The sequence below is a fragment of the Pezoporus flaviventris genome, unplaced genomic scaffold (assembly GCF_033815535.1).
Source record: "Pezoporus flaviventris isolate CSIRO_AGI_PZ_B2104156 unplaced genomic scaffold, CSIRO_AGI_Pfla_v1 ptg000378l, whole genome shotgun sequence".
Taxonomy (NCBI): Eukaryota; Metazoa; Chordata; class Aves; order Psittaciformes; family Psittacidae; genus Pezoporus; species Pezoporus flaviventris.
The window spans coordinates 50,282-66,055 of NW_026892925.1; the positions used below are offsets into that span (position 1 = coordinate 50,282).

The window sequence follows — 15,774 nt, forward strand, 5'->3', positions numbered from 1 at the left end:
TGAAGCTATGCATAATGCATTCTTTGTTGTGAGCTAGGACGCTCCCCTGTCAAGTGAAGCCTGCCCATGTTACTGCATTCACACCAGCTCAATTTAGACTGCAGGACAGGAGAACAATAGAAGCGAAAGCAACCTTGTGTTTCTTGGTTGAACTGCATTATTTAGTGTCTGAAGAACCTGGTGTGCTTCCAAAATCACATTAATTTCATTATTTTCCTGCAGTCCTGTAGCGTCCATTCTGTCTCTTGCCTGCTCAACTTTTGCTTTGTGTCCTCAAATCCGATTTTCTGGAAGTGGCAGTGGACAGGAGGAAAATGCAGCAGTGGAAACTGCAGCTATCAACCCGAAAAGCCTTTGTTGCCTATCTCTGTAGAAGTCTGGATAGAATTGATAATAGTACAGACCAGCCTGGGGCAATTTTCCTTTAAGAGCTTAGTAATGACGTTGGTTCCTTTGCGTATCTGGAAATTGAAGGATTCTAGGTTAGTATGGTTAGATGTGAGTCATTGTTCTGAGCAGTTTTATTGGAAGAAGAGGAATAAAAGTGAATAATGCATTTCATGGAATGAGCATAAAGTTAATGTGGTTGCCAGCTTTTAATGGGTACTTCTGCAGTTTTGTCCTGCAGACTGAGTAGAACTGTGTACTTGCTCTTTGCTAAGATAACAGTGTCTTGCTAGGTAACAGTTGTGTTGCGCTCTGACAATGTCTGGTTGAAATGGCTAAAGCAAAGCCATTGAATATCTCGAGCAGCTGTCTCGACGATTGGCCCAGCTTCTGCTTTTGGCTCCTAAAGCTCCTGCTCAGGCACCCCTTCAGGTGGCTCCTTTGTCTCCTCCTTTTGAAAATGGTAACATCTACCTGACCTGCATGGGTTTGTGATTCAGTTTTTGTGAGTTCTTTGCTGAATTAATTTTAGCTCAGATCGGTTCCTTTACCTGGTTTGTAACACAGGAGGAAGGAGAGGTAGCTTTGTTTTGTTTCTTCTTCATCTGTTGGTAGCGTTCATTTGCAGTTTTCTATACGTAGGGTCTGAGGCATGGGATCAGAACTTCTTAACACTGGTTTTGTTGCTGACGTCAACATATTGCATAGCTAATGCTCTCATTTCAAACCATACGTTCTATATAAATATGTAACTTGCTTAGCATACCTTGGAGTTGTGTAACATTCTACACATCTTAAGTCAGAAGTACTCTTAATGGGATCAGATGCAATCATAATTGAATTCCTGTGGTGTGATACTGGATTTAGGGGTTTATTCCCCTTAGTTCTGTATGAGTATGTTAGTGACATAGAAAGGTGGTTTCAGGTGGAAGGAGAAATGCACATCTGATGTTTTCTTTCAGATGTTCCTAAGCTCCAGCACATCCCCTGAGATTCACAGTTATTTGCATGCAAAGGAGCAGGGGGAAAAATCCCGGACAGAACTGTACTTTCTTTTGAGAAGATCTGGCCTCTATTTTTCCACTAAAGGTACATCTAAGGTAAAGGAAAATAAAAAAGGGAGAACATAATAACATAACGAAGTTAGAGCAAAGGTGTATGTATTTAAAATCTGTTCTAATAAGAAAAAATTGAATTTCAACTTCCAACGATAAAAAGGAAGAAAAATATTTATTCTAGATAAAATGTAGAGCGATATAAACTTGGAAAAGTATTGTCTTAGAGTAATTTCCTTTTGCCTAACTTTGCTTCATTCTGATCAATATTTTTCCAGTCAGTTAACAGCGTACTCTTTTAAATTTTCAGCTGGTAGTTAAAATGCTGAAGTGGAAGTAGGTGCTTTGAAAAGGGGTTGTCTTACTTCATGATGTAAAATAAAAAACCCCTGTGTATAAATGGATTTTACAGGAAGATTTTGCAAGTTCTCACGTTCTGTCACTGTACAGTTTTCCATTTTACTACTTCAACTTTTTGGTGGCGGTTCTTGAAACCTGATAATGTTAAACAGGATACACTGGAGTTGAGACACCTTTTACGTAAAGCACTTAAAGATTTTTCTTGTTCTGAATTTTCTGTGCTAACTGCCAGAGTAATCCTTGAGCTGCTTTTGTATCCTTCAGCAAACCTCTTTTGTTTTCTTCCTTAACTTGGTTCGTCTTAGAGGATGGAGATAATGGTTAGAAAGAGGAGTGGACAGTTTTCAGGTTATGAAAGTACCTTTTATTTTGATGTTTGAAATGCATACAGCTCTCAAAACGTGACTCCTACTGTAATATTATTGTGGCTTGAATTTAGCGGATGCTTTCCCAGAAGTGTCATCACTTGTACTTCGGTTTTTCTCCCTCTCTGGCAGAATGAGCTCTTTGACTAGTTTGATGTGGTTTTTCTCTGCATTATGAAATTGCTGCTGAGTTGTCTCTTTCTAGATTTCACAATGTCGGAGTTAAACGTACAGTATGTTAAGACTATTTTGGACCAGGATAACCACTACATCTCCTGATTTTCTTCTCTGGAGGGGCTGGCTAAAAATAGTCTAACTATAGTACATTGCTCTTCTTTTTAGGAGCCAAGGCATCTGCAGTTTTTCTGTGAATTCAGCCTTAGTGATACGTACATGTCTTTGACAGGCAAAAAGATTTCTGGAGCACCAACAAACCATGGATTCCGCTTTAAGGTACAAGCTTATTATTCGGATACAGATTAAAGTAAACCACAATTTTTAAGTAAGCTGAAGATTCTTTAAGGTTTCTGAAAACAATATTCAGCTGTCTCTTATAAAATAGGACAATTAGTGGCTTTTATTTCAACAGGTATTGTGTTCAAGGTATGCATTAGTGCTAAAAAAATGTGCTGTGGCCGCCTAGCCTAACAAATCAGGAGGAAACCGAGACCTGAAACAGCTCTGTGCAGATGAGGAACAAAGTAGGACCTGATGGATGACAGCAATTTGGTTGCTGAAGGTAATTTTTCTGTGTGGAGTTAGCTTCTTGCCTAAGTTTACTCTGTGAAATGTTGCTGTTGTGTGGTAGAGGAGTATCTAGGTTCCCATGCAATCGCAATCTCAACTTTAGTCGTGGTTTAAAACCCAGTCAGCCACACAGTCTCGCTCGCTCACCTCCCCCCCCCCCCTTCTTCCCTTGCCCCCGCTCCTGGAGGGATGGGGAGGAGAATCGAAAGAATGTACCTCCCCCGGGTTGGATAAGAACAGCCCAGTAACTAAGGTGTAACACAAACCACTGCTGCTACACCAATAACAATAAGGGAAATAACAAGGGAAGAGAATACAATACCACCCGCCGACCGAGCCCGACCGAGCAGTGAGTGCCCTTCTGGGTAACTCCCTGTTACCTCCCGGGCATGACGTGCTGTGCTATGGAATACCTCTTTGGCTGGTTTGGGTCAGGTGTCCTGTCTCTGCTTCCTCCCGGCTTCCCCTCCTCCTCCCTCCATGGCAGAGCATGAGGCTCACAAAGTCCTCGGTCAGACTGAACGTTTGAGCAGCAACGAAAAGCATCGGTGTTATCAGCGCTGTTCCCAGGCTGAAAGTCAAAAACTCAGCCTGCACCAGGTACCAAGAGGGAGAAAAAATGACTGCTGCTGCTGAACCCAAGATAGATGCCCTGCTTGTGGGATGCTCTGAACACCTGTGGGATGCTCTGAACACCTGTGGGATGCTGTGAATCCCTATGGGATGCTGTGAATCCCTGTGGGATGCTCTGCTTGTGGCATGCTCTGGAGCTCCCTTGTGCCACCAGCTCCTCCCTAAGGTCCCTACACCAGGGAACATCCACACTGCAGCACAGAGGTGTGGGATCATGGAGTCATGGAATCACGGAATGGGTTGGGTTGAAGGCACCTTAAAGCTCATCCAGCTCCAACCCCTGCCATGGGCAAGGACAACTTCCATGGAGCGGGATGCTCCAAGCCCCATCCAACCATGCCCACTTCCAGGAATACCACACAAACCCCATTCCTTCTGCACCAATCCCTTTCCAATCCCTTCTTTCCCACCCCCTCCCCCTCCCCCTCCTGGGCAAATTCCCTGGATTTGGCACCATTTGAACTCCCCCCCACCCCTCCCAAAGTGGCTTTTAACAAGAACCTGGGCCCCATTCCCCCTCTTTTTGGCCCAAAGCAGAAGCTGGGAAGCTGCTTCTGGGGCAGCAGCCATGTCCTTGGATCCGGGCCTGCACGGAGGCTCCTGCTGCCAGATCCCGCTTCCAGGCTCTGGGATATAAGGACAACCCCTTCACCACTCCTTGCCCACCAAATCCCAGGATTTTGGGTGCTTTTGAGGGGCAAACAGTGGTGGTTTTGGGATCAATGTGGGATAAATCCTCACCAGGGACCTTGCTCCATGGGGATGCTGCTTCTGCCCCCTGCATCCCTCATCCTTGCGGTTCCTTGGGCACCTTCCTGGTCCTTTTGGCAGGCTCCCATGTGCTTGTTTGAGACTTTGGGTGCCCCCATCTGCTTCCATTGCCCTTTGGTGTGCTCCCATCCATCTTTGGGTGCCCCCCATTTGCTTCCATTTTTTGCATCCCACAGAGCTCCAGAGCATCCCATAGGGATTCAGATCATCCCAAGCCCATCAGACCCCCTCCATCTCCCCATGGAACCCCCAATGGAATCCCCCATGCCCGCCCCCCCTTCCCCCATGAAACCTGCCTCTCTATGACATCAGCCGCAGCACCAAGGGACCTGTACGCAGCACCCGTATCCCTGGGGCAGTTGCGCTTTGGGTGCAGTGGTGGTAGCACCTCCTTGGTGGCAGCTCCTTGGTGGCAGCTCCTTGGTGGCAGCTCCTTGGTGGCAGCTCCTTGGTTGCAGCTCCTTGGTTGCAGCTCCTTGGTTGCAGCTCCTTGGTGGCAGCTCCTTGGTGGCAGCTCCTTGGTGGCAGCTCCTTGGTGTCACCCTCAGTGGTGGTGGCAGCACCTTGGTGGCACCTTGGGGTCACCCTCAGCGGTGATGACAGCGATGGCTTTGCTCCATGTCTTCATCCTGCTGGCATTGGCCTGGCTGGTGCATGGCTCCTGGGACAGCTGTGGGTGAGTGGCACCAGGCTCCGGGGCTCCTGGTATTCCATAGGGAGATGCTGCTGCTCCCAACCATGGTCACACCAGTGGGGTGGTGGGACTGGGAGAGCCCTGCTTCCTCGCCATCACCCCATGCGGTGGCACAGCACAGCTATGGGGCACCCCATAGGGTCCCTTGTCCCTGCATCACCCAGTGGGGCGGGATGATGCCCGCCCTTCATCCCTAACCATCCGGTGTTGGGCTTCTGCTTCCAGAGGGACCTGCGGTACCCGTCCCATGGCTGATTCCTATGGGGTGTTGCGCATCGTCGGAGGCGTGGATGCGCACCAGGGCGCCTGGCCATGGATGGTCAGCATCCAGTTCCCCACGGCCACCGGCTTCTCGCACATCTGTGGGGGGTCCCTCATCACCCCGCAATGGGTCCTCACGGCCGCGCACTGCTTCGTCGGGCAAAAGTAAGGGGGAGAAGGGATTCCAGCCATAGGGAATAGCCAAGGAGCAGCTCCCATCCTGTCCCCTTCCCCATCCTGGATGCACTTGGAGGAGCGCTCAGGAGAAGGCTGCTTCCAGCTTGACAGCCCTTGAGCCTAAGGCGAGCTGGGGCAGTGCTTTCCTTTGGGCAGCAGCAGGAATGTGGCTCCTTCCCACCCCTCCATAGAATGGGATGGGATGGGATGGAATGGAATGGATCATGGAATGGGCTGGGTGGGAAAGGAGCTTGGGATCATCCAGTTCCAAGCCCTTGCCATGGGCAGGGATGCCTTCCATAGAGCAGCTTGCTCCAAGCTGGCCTTGAGCACTACCAGGGATGGAGCATCCAAACCTTCTCCATCCATCCCATCCCAGTGCCCTCATAGGGAATCCCTTCCTTATCTCCAACCTGCAATTCCCAGTCAGAACCCATCACCCCTTGTCCTATGGCTCCAATCCCTGCTCTTCCACTCCCTCCCAGCTTCACCATGGATTGGTACGTGATGGTCGGAATCACAGACCTGGCTTGGGCCAATTCCGAGACCCAGAAACGTTGGATCCAGAGGGTCGTGGTCCATGAATATTACACTAACGTCTCCGGCGGCTTCGACATTGCCTTGGTGGAGCTGGACCAGCCGGTGCAGTGCGGGTACCACGTGCAGCTCGCCTGCCTGCCCGATGCGACGCTCAGCGTGTCCCAGCTCTCCGAGTGCTTCATCAGCGGATGGGGTGCGAGGGAGGCCAGAAGTGAGTGCCCGACAGGCCCGTTGGCCTTGGGATGCCGGGTCATGGATTCATGGAATGGGATGGAAGGGAGGGTAAAGCTTACCCAGGTCTATTGGATGTTGCTCCGACTGGGGATGGAGCATCCCGACCTTCTCCATGCAACCCATCCCAGTCTCCCACCACTTCCTTCTCTCCAACTTGAGCATCCCTGGTTCAGTTGGAACCCATCACCCCTTGTCCCATCGCTGAAGGTCCCTCCATGTCCTCCTTATGTTGAGGATGCAGAACAAAGGGGATGCAGCCCGTGCCATGGGGCGGTGTTGATGGCTCCCATTGATCTTTTCAGCCCCAAATACCCCCATATCCGTTCCTTCTCCCCCCAGTCCTGACCCCCTTTGTGTCCCCACAGCAGGGGCATCGTCCCCATCTGCCCTGCAGGAGGCCAAGGTCCGCCTCATCGATGCCAAGGTCTGCAACAGCAGCCTATGGTACCGAGGGGCCATCAAGAGCCACAACCTGTGTGCTGGGTACCCGAAGGGTGGCATCGACACCTGCCAGGTAAGGATGTGCCACTGGGGCTCCCTTCTCCTCTCCCATCTGCAGGGCCTTGCTCTGCATCCCCCTTTATCCCAGCTTTGGAAGCGCATCCAGCTCCTGCTCCATCATCCCTGCGCAGGGACCATAGAGGTTGGAGCTTTAAGAGCATTGAGATTCCACCACTAAACCATGTCATGTCGTGAGCATGGATTCATGGAATGGGTTAGGTTGGGAAGGAGCTTAAAGCATCCAGTTGTAAGCAAGGGGCAAGGATGCCTTCCATTAGACCAGGTTGCTCCAAGCCCCATCCATCCTTCTCCGTCCAACCGATTCCAGCGTCCCGCCGCCCTCATAGGGAACAATTTCTCCTTATCTCCAACCCGTACTCCCTCGTTCCAGTGGGAACCCATCACCCCTTGTCCTATGGCTCCAATCCATGCTGAAGGTCCCTCTCCACACCCAAATGATGAAGGAGAACCCTTCCATCCACATAGGGTAACAGCAGTGGTCCCCTCCGGCATTGCCATAGCGACCCATCCCCATCCTCATCCTCTCCCGTTCTCCTCCATAGGGTGGCAGCAGTCGTCCCCTCTGCTTTGCCATGGCGACCTATCCCCATCCTCATCCTCTCCCGTTCTCCTCCATAGGGTGGCAGCAGTTGTCCCCTCAGGCGTTGCCATGGCCACCCCTCCCCATCCTCTCCCGTTCTCCTCCACAGGGTGGCAGCGGTGGTCCCCTCAGGCGTTGCCATGGCCACCCATCCCCATCCTCATCCCCTCTCTGTTTCTCCTCCATAGGGTGACAGTGGCGGTCCCCTCATGTGCCGGGACAACCATGCCAACTTTTTCTGGGTTGTGGGGCTGACGAGCTGGGGCCGCGGCTGCGCCAGGGCCAAGCAACCGGGGGTCTACACCTCAACAAGGCACTTCCATGAGTGGATCCTCCACCAGCTGGGGACGTTCCACTCCGCGGGAGCCTCCGCGACGCCCTCGACATGGAGCCACCAGCACGGCTCGCATGCGCCCATCCAGCAGACGATGCCGGCTCCGACGGCCTCGAGCACCGGTGACATCTGCTCCTTCCCATACCGGGTGCTCGTGGAATTTGTCAGTCGGGTGCAGGAGCTGCTGCAGGCTCTAAGGGGGAAGAAGCCTTGAGGAGCGGCGTCGCTTGAAGTTGGCTTCAGCTTCAATACAGTTGCCTTATTTTCCCATAGAGAGGATGCTTTGCGTGCCCACCTCTTCTTCTGGTCCGTGCGCAGGGATGGGGATGAGGGATGGAGGGCAGGGAACAGTGGGAAGCGGGAGCTGGGAATCAGGGAATCAACCAGTTTGTGAAAGACTTTCAGGAGCATCAAGTCCAATCATTGCCCCACCATTAAAGCATGGCATGAAGAGGCAGGTGGGACAGCTTCCATTAGACCAGGTTGCTCCAAGCCCATCCCTTCTTCTCCATCCCACCCATCCCAGTGTCCCAGCGCACCCTCACTTCCTTATCTCCAACCTGAACTTTGCTGTTCCAGTTGGAACCCGTCACCCCTTGTTCTATGGCTTCAATCCATGCTGAAGGCTCCTCTCCACACCCAAATGATGAAGGAGAACCCAAACTTCCATGGTTCTGCTTCATCCCTGCATCCAGCTGGAGCAGGGACTGGGGCCAGGGCTCACAGCACCCAGTGCACCCCCAGCACCCATAGAGCCCCCAGCACCCATAGCATGCATTGCACCCATACCACCCCCACCACTGCCAGCAACCACAACAGCTCCAGTGCACCCAGTCAGCCCAGCACCTATAGAAACCCCAGCACCCACAGAACCCCCAGCACCCTCAGCACTATATAGCTCCGGTATCGGGGTCCTAGTGCCCGCCCGCTGCCTCCTCCCTGTCAGGAGCCGGTCCCAGTGCCCGCCCCCTCTAGCGCCGGAATCAGGGTCCTAGTGCCCGCCTGCTGCCTCCTGCCTGGCAGGGACCGGTCTCACTGCCTCCCCCCCCCCCAATAACTCCGTGCCGCAGAAAACACATGGACTCAGTCAGAGATCAATATGATCAGACAAAAGCCATTTTTTACAAAGCCGTAACTCCTTATATACTATTTCTTACATGCACTTACAGTGATTTGGCATATTATGATTGGATACATGTCTTGATTTGGCATATTATGATTGGATACATGTCTTGATTTGGCATATTATGATTGGATACATGTCTCGAAGACCCTTTGTAACTAACATAGAATTGGTTAAGCACAGGTGTGAGAACTTGACCTCGAAAACTTGCCAACAGTCCACAGTTCTCATTACCTCAGTGAATTCCAGCTTCTTCTTATCTTGCTTGTTCAGGCTTCCTCGGGCCTCTCACGGCCTTGCTGCATCTTTCAGGATTATTCAGAGTTTATGTACCAATTATCCACTCTCCTGTGAGAACACTGCCTCCACATCTCCCCCTTTTTGTTTTACATATGTTTTGGGTGACCCTACTTGAGCAGGGATTTGCCCTAGATCATATCTCCAATATATGCCAACTACAGGCTGCTGGGCCTGCCCCTTTTTCCTGCTGTATGGCTCTCTGGTAACAGGGGAGGCCATCCTTCACATCAAGGTCTGGCATGGCATGTGTCCCCACTGCCAACAGCGGAGCCCAAACAGCCCAAAAGCAGGACAGAAACACCCCAAAACCACCCCAGAACGACCCCAAAACCACCCTGTCCTGCTTCTCCTACAGGACACAGGGTCAGAGCCCCAAACTAGCCCCAAAAGAGGCCACAAATACCCCAAATACACCCCAAAACACCCTAAAACCACCCCCAAAACCACCTTGTCCTGCTTCTCCTATGCAATACAGAGCCCCAAAATAGCCCCAAAACAGGACAAAAACACCCCAAAACACACCAAAACCCTTGTCCTGCTTCTCCTATGGGACACAAGGTCAGAACCCCAAAACAGGACATAAACAAACAAAAACCACCCCAAACCACCCTAAAACCATCCCAAAACCACCTTGCCCTGCTTCTCCTATGGGATACAGGGTCAGAGCCCCAAAACAGGACAAAAACAGGGCAAAAACAATGCAAAACACCCCCAAAACGACCCCCCAAACCACCTTGTCCTGCTTCTCCTGTGGGATACAGGGTAGGAGCCCCAAAAGAGAGCCAGATCAGGCCAAAACAGGGCAAAAACACCCACAAAGCACCACCAAACGACCCCCAAACCACCCCAAAACCAACATGTCCTGCTTCTCTTATGGGATACAGGCTCAGAGCCCCAAAACAGTCCACAAAAAGGACAAAAACACCCCAAAAGTCCCCAAAACCACCCCCAAACCACCCCCAAAACCACCTTGTCCTGCTTCTCCTGTGGGATACAGGGTCAGAGCCCCCAAAAAGACACAAAACAGCCCAAAAACCACCCCAAAAAAGAGGCCAAAACCGCCTTGTCCTACTTCTTCTATGGGATACAGGGTCAGAGCCCCAAAACAGGCAAAAAACAACGAAAAACCACCCCAAAACAGCCCCGAAAAAAAACAAAACCACCCCAAAACCAACTTCTCCAGCTTCTCCTATGGCATTCACGGTCTGAGCCCCAAAACAGCCTCAAAACAAGAGAAAAACAGGCTAAAACTAGGACAAAACAACCAAAACAACCCCCAAAACACCCTAAAACCACCCCAAAAATCACCTTGTCCTGCTTCTCCTATGGGACACAGCTCAGAGACCAAAACCAGCCCCAAAACAGGACAAAAACACCCCCAAACCACCCACAAATTACAACCAAATGACCCCGAAACCATCCTGTCCTGCTTCTGCTAGGGGATACAGGGTCAGAGCCAAAAAACTTGACAAAAACAGCCCCAAACCACCCAAAACCCGGCCCAAAATGACCTTGTCCTGCTTCTCCTTTAGGATACAGGGTCAGAGCCCCAAAACAGACACAAAACAGGACAAAAACAGGCCAGAAAAAACCCCAAAACACCCAAAAAACACCCCCAAACCACCTTGTCCTGCTTCTCCTGTGCGATACAACGTCAGAGCCCCAAACCAACCCCAAAACAGGACAAAACCACCACAAAACACGCCCAAAACACCCTAAAACAATTTTGCCCTGCTTCTCCTATGAGATACAGGGTCAGAGCCCCAAAACAGACACAAAACAGGACAAAAACAGGCCAGAAACACCCCCAAAACACCAAAAAAACACCCCAAAACCACCTTGTCCTGCTTCTCCTATGGGACAAATGTCAGAGATCAAAAACAGCCCTGAAACAGCCCAAAACCAAGACAAAAACACCCCGAAACGACCCCAGAATGACCCTGTATTGCTTCTCCTAGGGATACAGGGTCAGAGCCCCAAAACAGGACAAAAAAAGAATAAAACCACCCCAGAAAACCACCTTGTCCTGCTTTTCCGAGGGATAAAGGGTCAGAGCCCCAAAACAGGACAAAACCACCCCCAAAAAACCTCAGGACGACCCGAAAAGCACCTTGTCCTGCTTCTCCTATGGAATACAGCATCAGAGCCTCAAAACAAACCCAAAACACCCCAAAACAAACAAAACCACCCCCAAACCACCCCAAAACAACACCAAAACCACCTCGTCCTGCTTCTCCTGTGGGATACAGGGTGAGAGTCCCAAAACAAGACAAAAACACACCAAAACACCCAAAACCAGCCACAAAAAATGCCCAAAACACCCCAAAACGCCCTTGTCCTGCTTCTCCTATAGGATACAGGGTCATAGACCCAAAACAGCCTGGAAACATCCCAAAACCAGGTGAAAATTACCCCAAAACCACCTTGTCCTACTTCTTCTCTTTGATACAGGGTCAGAGCCCCAAAACACACCCAAAACACTCCAAAACCACCCTAAGGCCACCTTGTCCTACTTCTCCAATGCGATACAGTGTCAGAGCCCCAAAACAGCCTCAAAACAGGACAAAAAACCAAAACCACCCCCAAATCCAGGCCCAAACCACCCTTCCTACTTCTGCTATGCAATATAGGGTCAGAGCCCCAAAACGCCCCAAAACCACCTAAACCACCCCAAACCCAACCCAAAACCACCTTGTCCTGCTTCTCCTGTGAGATAGGTCAAACCCCAAAACAGCCCCAAAACAGGCCAAAGCCACCCCAAAAACACCTTATCCTGCTTCTCCTTTGGGATACAGCGTCAGAGCCCCCGAACAGGACAAAAGAACGCCAAAACATCCAAAACCCCCCAAACCATCCCAAAACCACCTTTTCCTGATTCTGCTGTAGGATACAGGGTCAGAGTCCCCAAAAGCACCCAAAACAGGCCAAAAACAAACCGAAACCACCCGCAAAACCAGCCAAAAACCACCTTGAACTGCTTCTGCTACGGGATACAGGGTCAGAGCTCCCAAACAGCCCCAAAAAGGCCAAATCACTCCAAAACCCCCAAACCACCCCAAAACCACCTTGTCCTCCTTCTCCTATGGGATACAGGGTCAGAGCCCCATAACAGGACAAAAACAGGAGAAAAGCAGGCCAAAACACCCCAAACAACCCCCAAAATGGGCCAAAACCACCCCAAAATCCCCTTGTCCTGCTTCTCCAATGGGACACAGGTCAGAGCCCCAAAACTGGAGAAGACCACCCCAAAACCACCCCAGAACCACCTTGTCCTATTTCTCCTGTGGGAAACAAGATCAGAACCCCAAAACAAGCTCAAAAAAGTACAAAAACAATGAAAAACTATTCAAAACCACCTCCAAAACAACCATAAACCACCCTAAAACCACCAGAAAAACACCTTGTCCTGCTTGTCCTGTGGGATACAGGCTCAGATCCCCAAAACAGGCCAAAAAAAGGACAAAAACAGGCCAAAACCACCCCAAAAACACCTTGTCCTGCTTCTCCTATGGCATACAGGGTCAGACCCCCAAAACATCCCCAAAACAGCACAAAAACAAGCCAAAAACAGGCCAAAACACCCAAAACAACCCCCAAAACAGGCCAAAACACCAAAAAATCACCTTGTCCTGCTTCTCCTATGGGACACAGGTCAGAGCCCCAAAACAGGAAAAAAACAACCCAAAACCACCTTGAACTGCTTCTGCTGTGGGATACAGGATCAGAGCCCCAAAACAGACCCAAAACAGACCCAAAACATACCCAAAACACCCCAAAAACCACCCCAAGGCAACCTTGTCCTACCTCTCCTATGGGACACAGGGTCAGAGCCCCAAAACAGCCCGAAAACAGGACAAAAACAACCCAAAACACCCGAAAACCACCTTGTCCTGCTTCTCCTATGTGATATAGGGTAAGAGGCCCAAAATAGCCCCAAAACAGACCAAAAACAGGCGAAAACCAGACCAAAACACCCAAAGCAAACCCCAAACAATGCCAAACCACCCAAAACCACCTTGTCCTCCTTCTCCTAAGGGATACAGGGTCAGAGCCCCAAAACAGACCCAAAATAGCCCCAAAACAGGCCAAAACCAGGCAAAAACAAGGCCAAACCACCCTAAAACCACCCCAAAATCACTTTCTCCTGCTTCTCCTATGGGATACAGGGTCAGAGCCCCAAAACAGCCACAAAACAGGACAAAACCAAGCCAAAAGCAGGCCAAAACACCCAAAAGAACCCCCAAAACAGGCCAAAACCACTCCAAAATTATCTTGTCCTGCTTTTCCTGTGGGGTACAGGGACAGAGCCCCTAAACAGACTCAAAACAGGCCAAAACCAACCCAAAACAGCCCAAAACCACCTTGTCCTGCTTCTGCTATAGGATACACCGTCAGAGCCCAAAAACAGCTTCAAAACAGGACAAAAACAGTCCAAAATCCCCAAAACAGCCCCAAAACAGGACAAAACCAACCTAAAACACACAAAACCACTCCCAAACCACCCCCCCAAACCACATCAAAACCACCTTATCCTGCTTCTCCTATGGGATACAGGGTCAAAACCCCCAAAAAGACCCCCAAAAAAACCCAAAACAGGAGAAAACCACTCCAAAACCACCTTGTCCTGCTTCTCCTATGAGATACAGGGTCAGAACCCCAAGCCAGCCTCAAAACACCCCCAAACAACCCGAAAACCACCTTGCCCTGCTTCTCCTGTGGGACACAGGGTCAGAGCCCCAAAACAGCCCTAAAACAGGACAAAAACAACCCCAAACCATTCAAAACCACCCCCAAACCACCCTAAAACAACCCCAAAATCACCTTGTCCTGCTTCTCCTATGGGACACGGGGTCAGAGCCCCAAACCAGGCAGAAAAACTGTGAAAACCACCCTAAAACACCCCAAACCACTCTCAAAACACTCCCAAACCACCCCAAGGCCACCTTGTCCTGCTTCTCCTATGGGTGGTGTAATGTGAGGGTTTGTTCATCAAGAAGTTTGGGGGGAGGGAGGCTCTCTGTGGCTGTCCTTATGTGAAACAATTCTCCTTTTGACTCTGTACCTGTTGTACTCTGTAGGTAATGGGGGGAGGTCAGTTGTATTGTTGCGGGGATCGTGAGAGAGAAAAAGGGGGCTGGGTGGCTCGAAGTGGTGTCTTGTTGCAACGCTTGAGGGGAGGGGAGGGGGCTGCGACCGTGAGGAGGCTGGAGGCTGGCAGTGGACGCTTCTCGAAACTTCTCGGTAATGAGACCCCTGCAACAAAGGGAACCAATGGGGAAGAGCCATGTCAACATCCGAGTGAGGAGGGGCGACAGGATTGGCCGGGGCCTTGAACCGGAGAAGATAAAGGACCGCCTCCCAGGGACCACCTGCGCGCGTCTTGGGCGGAGCCGGGGACTCCTCGGCACACCCAGCGCTGTTTTATCTGCTATCGCTTACTCAGTTTAATAAAATATATACTTTAAACCAAAATTGGCTAGAATATTGATAACACCCCCTGCACCCTAAAACCACCCCCATGCATCCCAGAAGCCCCACGGCACCCAAGCCCCCCCTCTGCACCCCAAAACACACCTCTGCACCCAAATCTACCCCCACTGCACCCCAAAACAACCCCTCTGCACCCCAAAACCACCCTATGGATTCCCCCATGCACCCAAAACCCTCTCAAGGACCCCCCCGAATACATCCTGCAGCCCGGTTTCCCCCCCTGCAACCCAAAACTGCCCTGGGCCCTCCCCCATGATCTTTTCCTCCCCACTCCTGAACCCCAGAACCCTTTAGGGACCCCCTCTATACTTTAAACCCCCCTGGGTTTCCTTCTGAAGTGGGGGCTGGGCTCATAGGGGTCCTTAAAGCCCCCCCAGATTCTCCCTAAACCCAGTGCTGAGACCTTTTGGGGTGCCCCCGACCCCTCCATGGTCCCTGCAGCCCTTTTGGGGTCCCCAAGCCCCCCCTCCCCCCAAAAATGGGATCTGGACCCCTTTGGGCCCCCAAAACTCCCCTCAGCGTTTGGCTTTGGGCCCCCCCCTTGCCCCCCAGGTTGATGCTGGAGGCCGCGGGGCTCTCAGGGGCTCAGGGGACCCAGATCCAGCAGGGCCCAGAGCTACGGGGCAGCCCCATGGACTCCCCAGAAACTGCCCTGGGGCCACTGAGGAGGCAGCTGCAGGAGGGGAAGCCGCGGCTGGTGGGTGCCAACGGGGGAATATAGGGATTTGGGGGGGTCCTGATGGGCTTGGGGGGGTCTGGGAAGTGGAATTTGATGGTTATGGGGAGGGGTTGGGGTCCCTAAAGGGTCCCAGCGCCGCTTTTTGGGAGGGATGAGGGATATGTGGGGGTCCTGGAGGGGGATTTTGGGGTGGTTTGGGCTGGATTTGGGGTATTTTAGGCTGGTTTGGTCTGGTTTTGGGGTGCTGACGTGCCACCCCCCAGTGCAAAGGGCCGTGTCCCTGTTCTCCCTCATGGAACCGGTGCTGAGCCCTTACCCCCCCTACCCCCAGAGAGGCCGCGGGGGTCGCCCCCCCCATCAGGTACAGGGACCCCCCTATATGGAGACCCCCCCCATGTCCCCCTTGTATGTGGGGCTGGGACCCCCACATGTGGGTCTGAGATCCCCCCCCAATATGGGGATGCCCCAGTGCACCCCCCCATTCCCCTTTGTCCCCCCCACACCCCCCCCCATCCTTGGACC

General features: G+C 51.6%; 1 protein-coding gene across 1 annotated transcript; it reads left to right on the forward strand.

Moving 5' to 3' along the window:
* Window positions 1–5,247: 5,247 nt before the first annotated feature.
* Window positions 5,248–15,130, forward strand: LOC133263623 (acrosin-like; the record flags this gene model as incomplete). The annotated part of the gene is made up of 6 exons (XM_061443464.1): window positions 5,248–5,438; window positions 5,936–6,216; window positions 6,590–6,738; window positions 7,515–7,850; window positions 14,162–14,174; window positions 15,126–15,130. Coding segments are annotated over 6 exons (975 nt in total), but the record flags the coding sequence as incomplete, so codon positions are not given.
* Window positions 15,131–15,774: the final 644 nt, after the last annotated feature.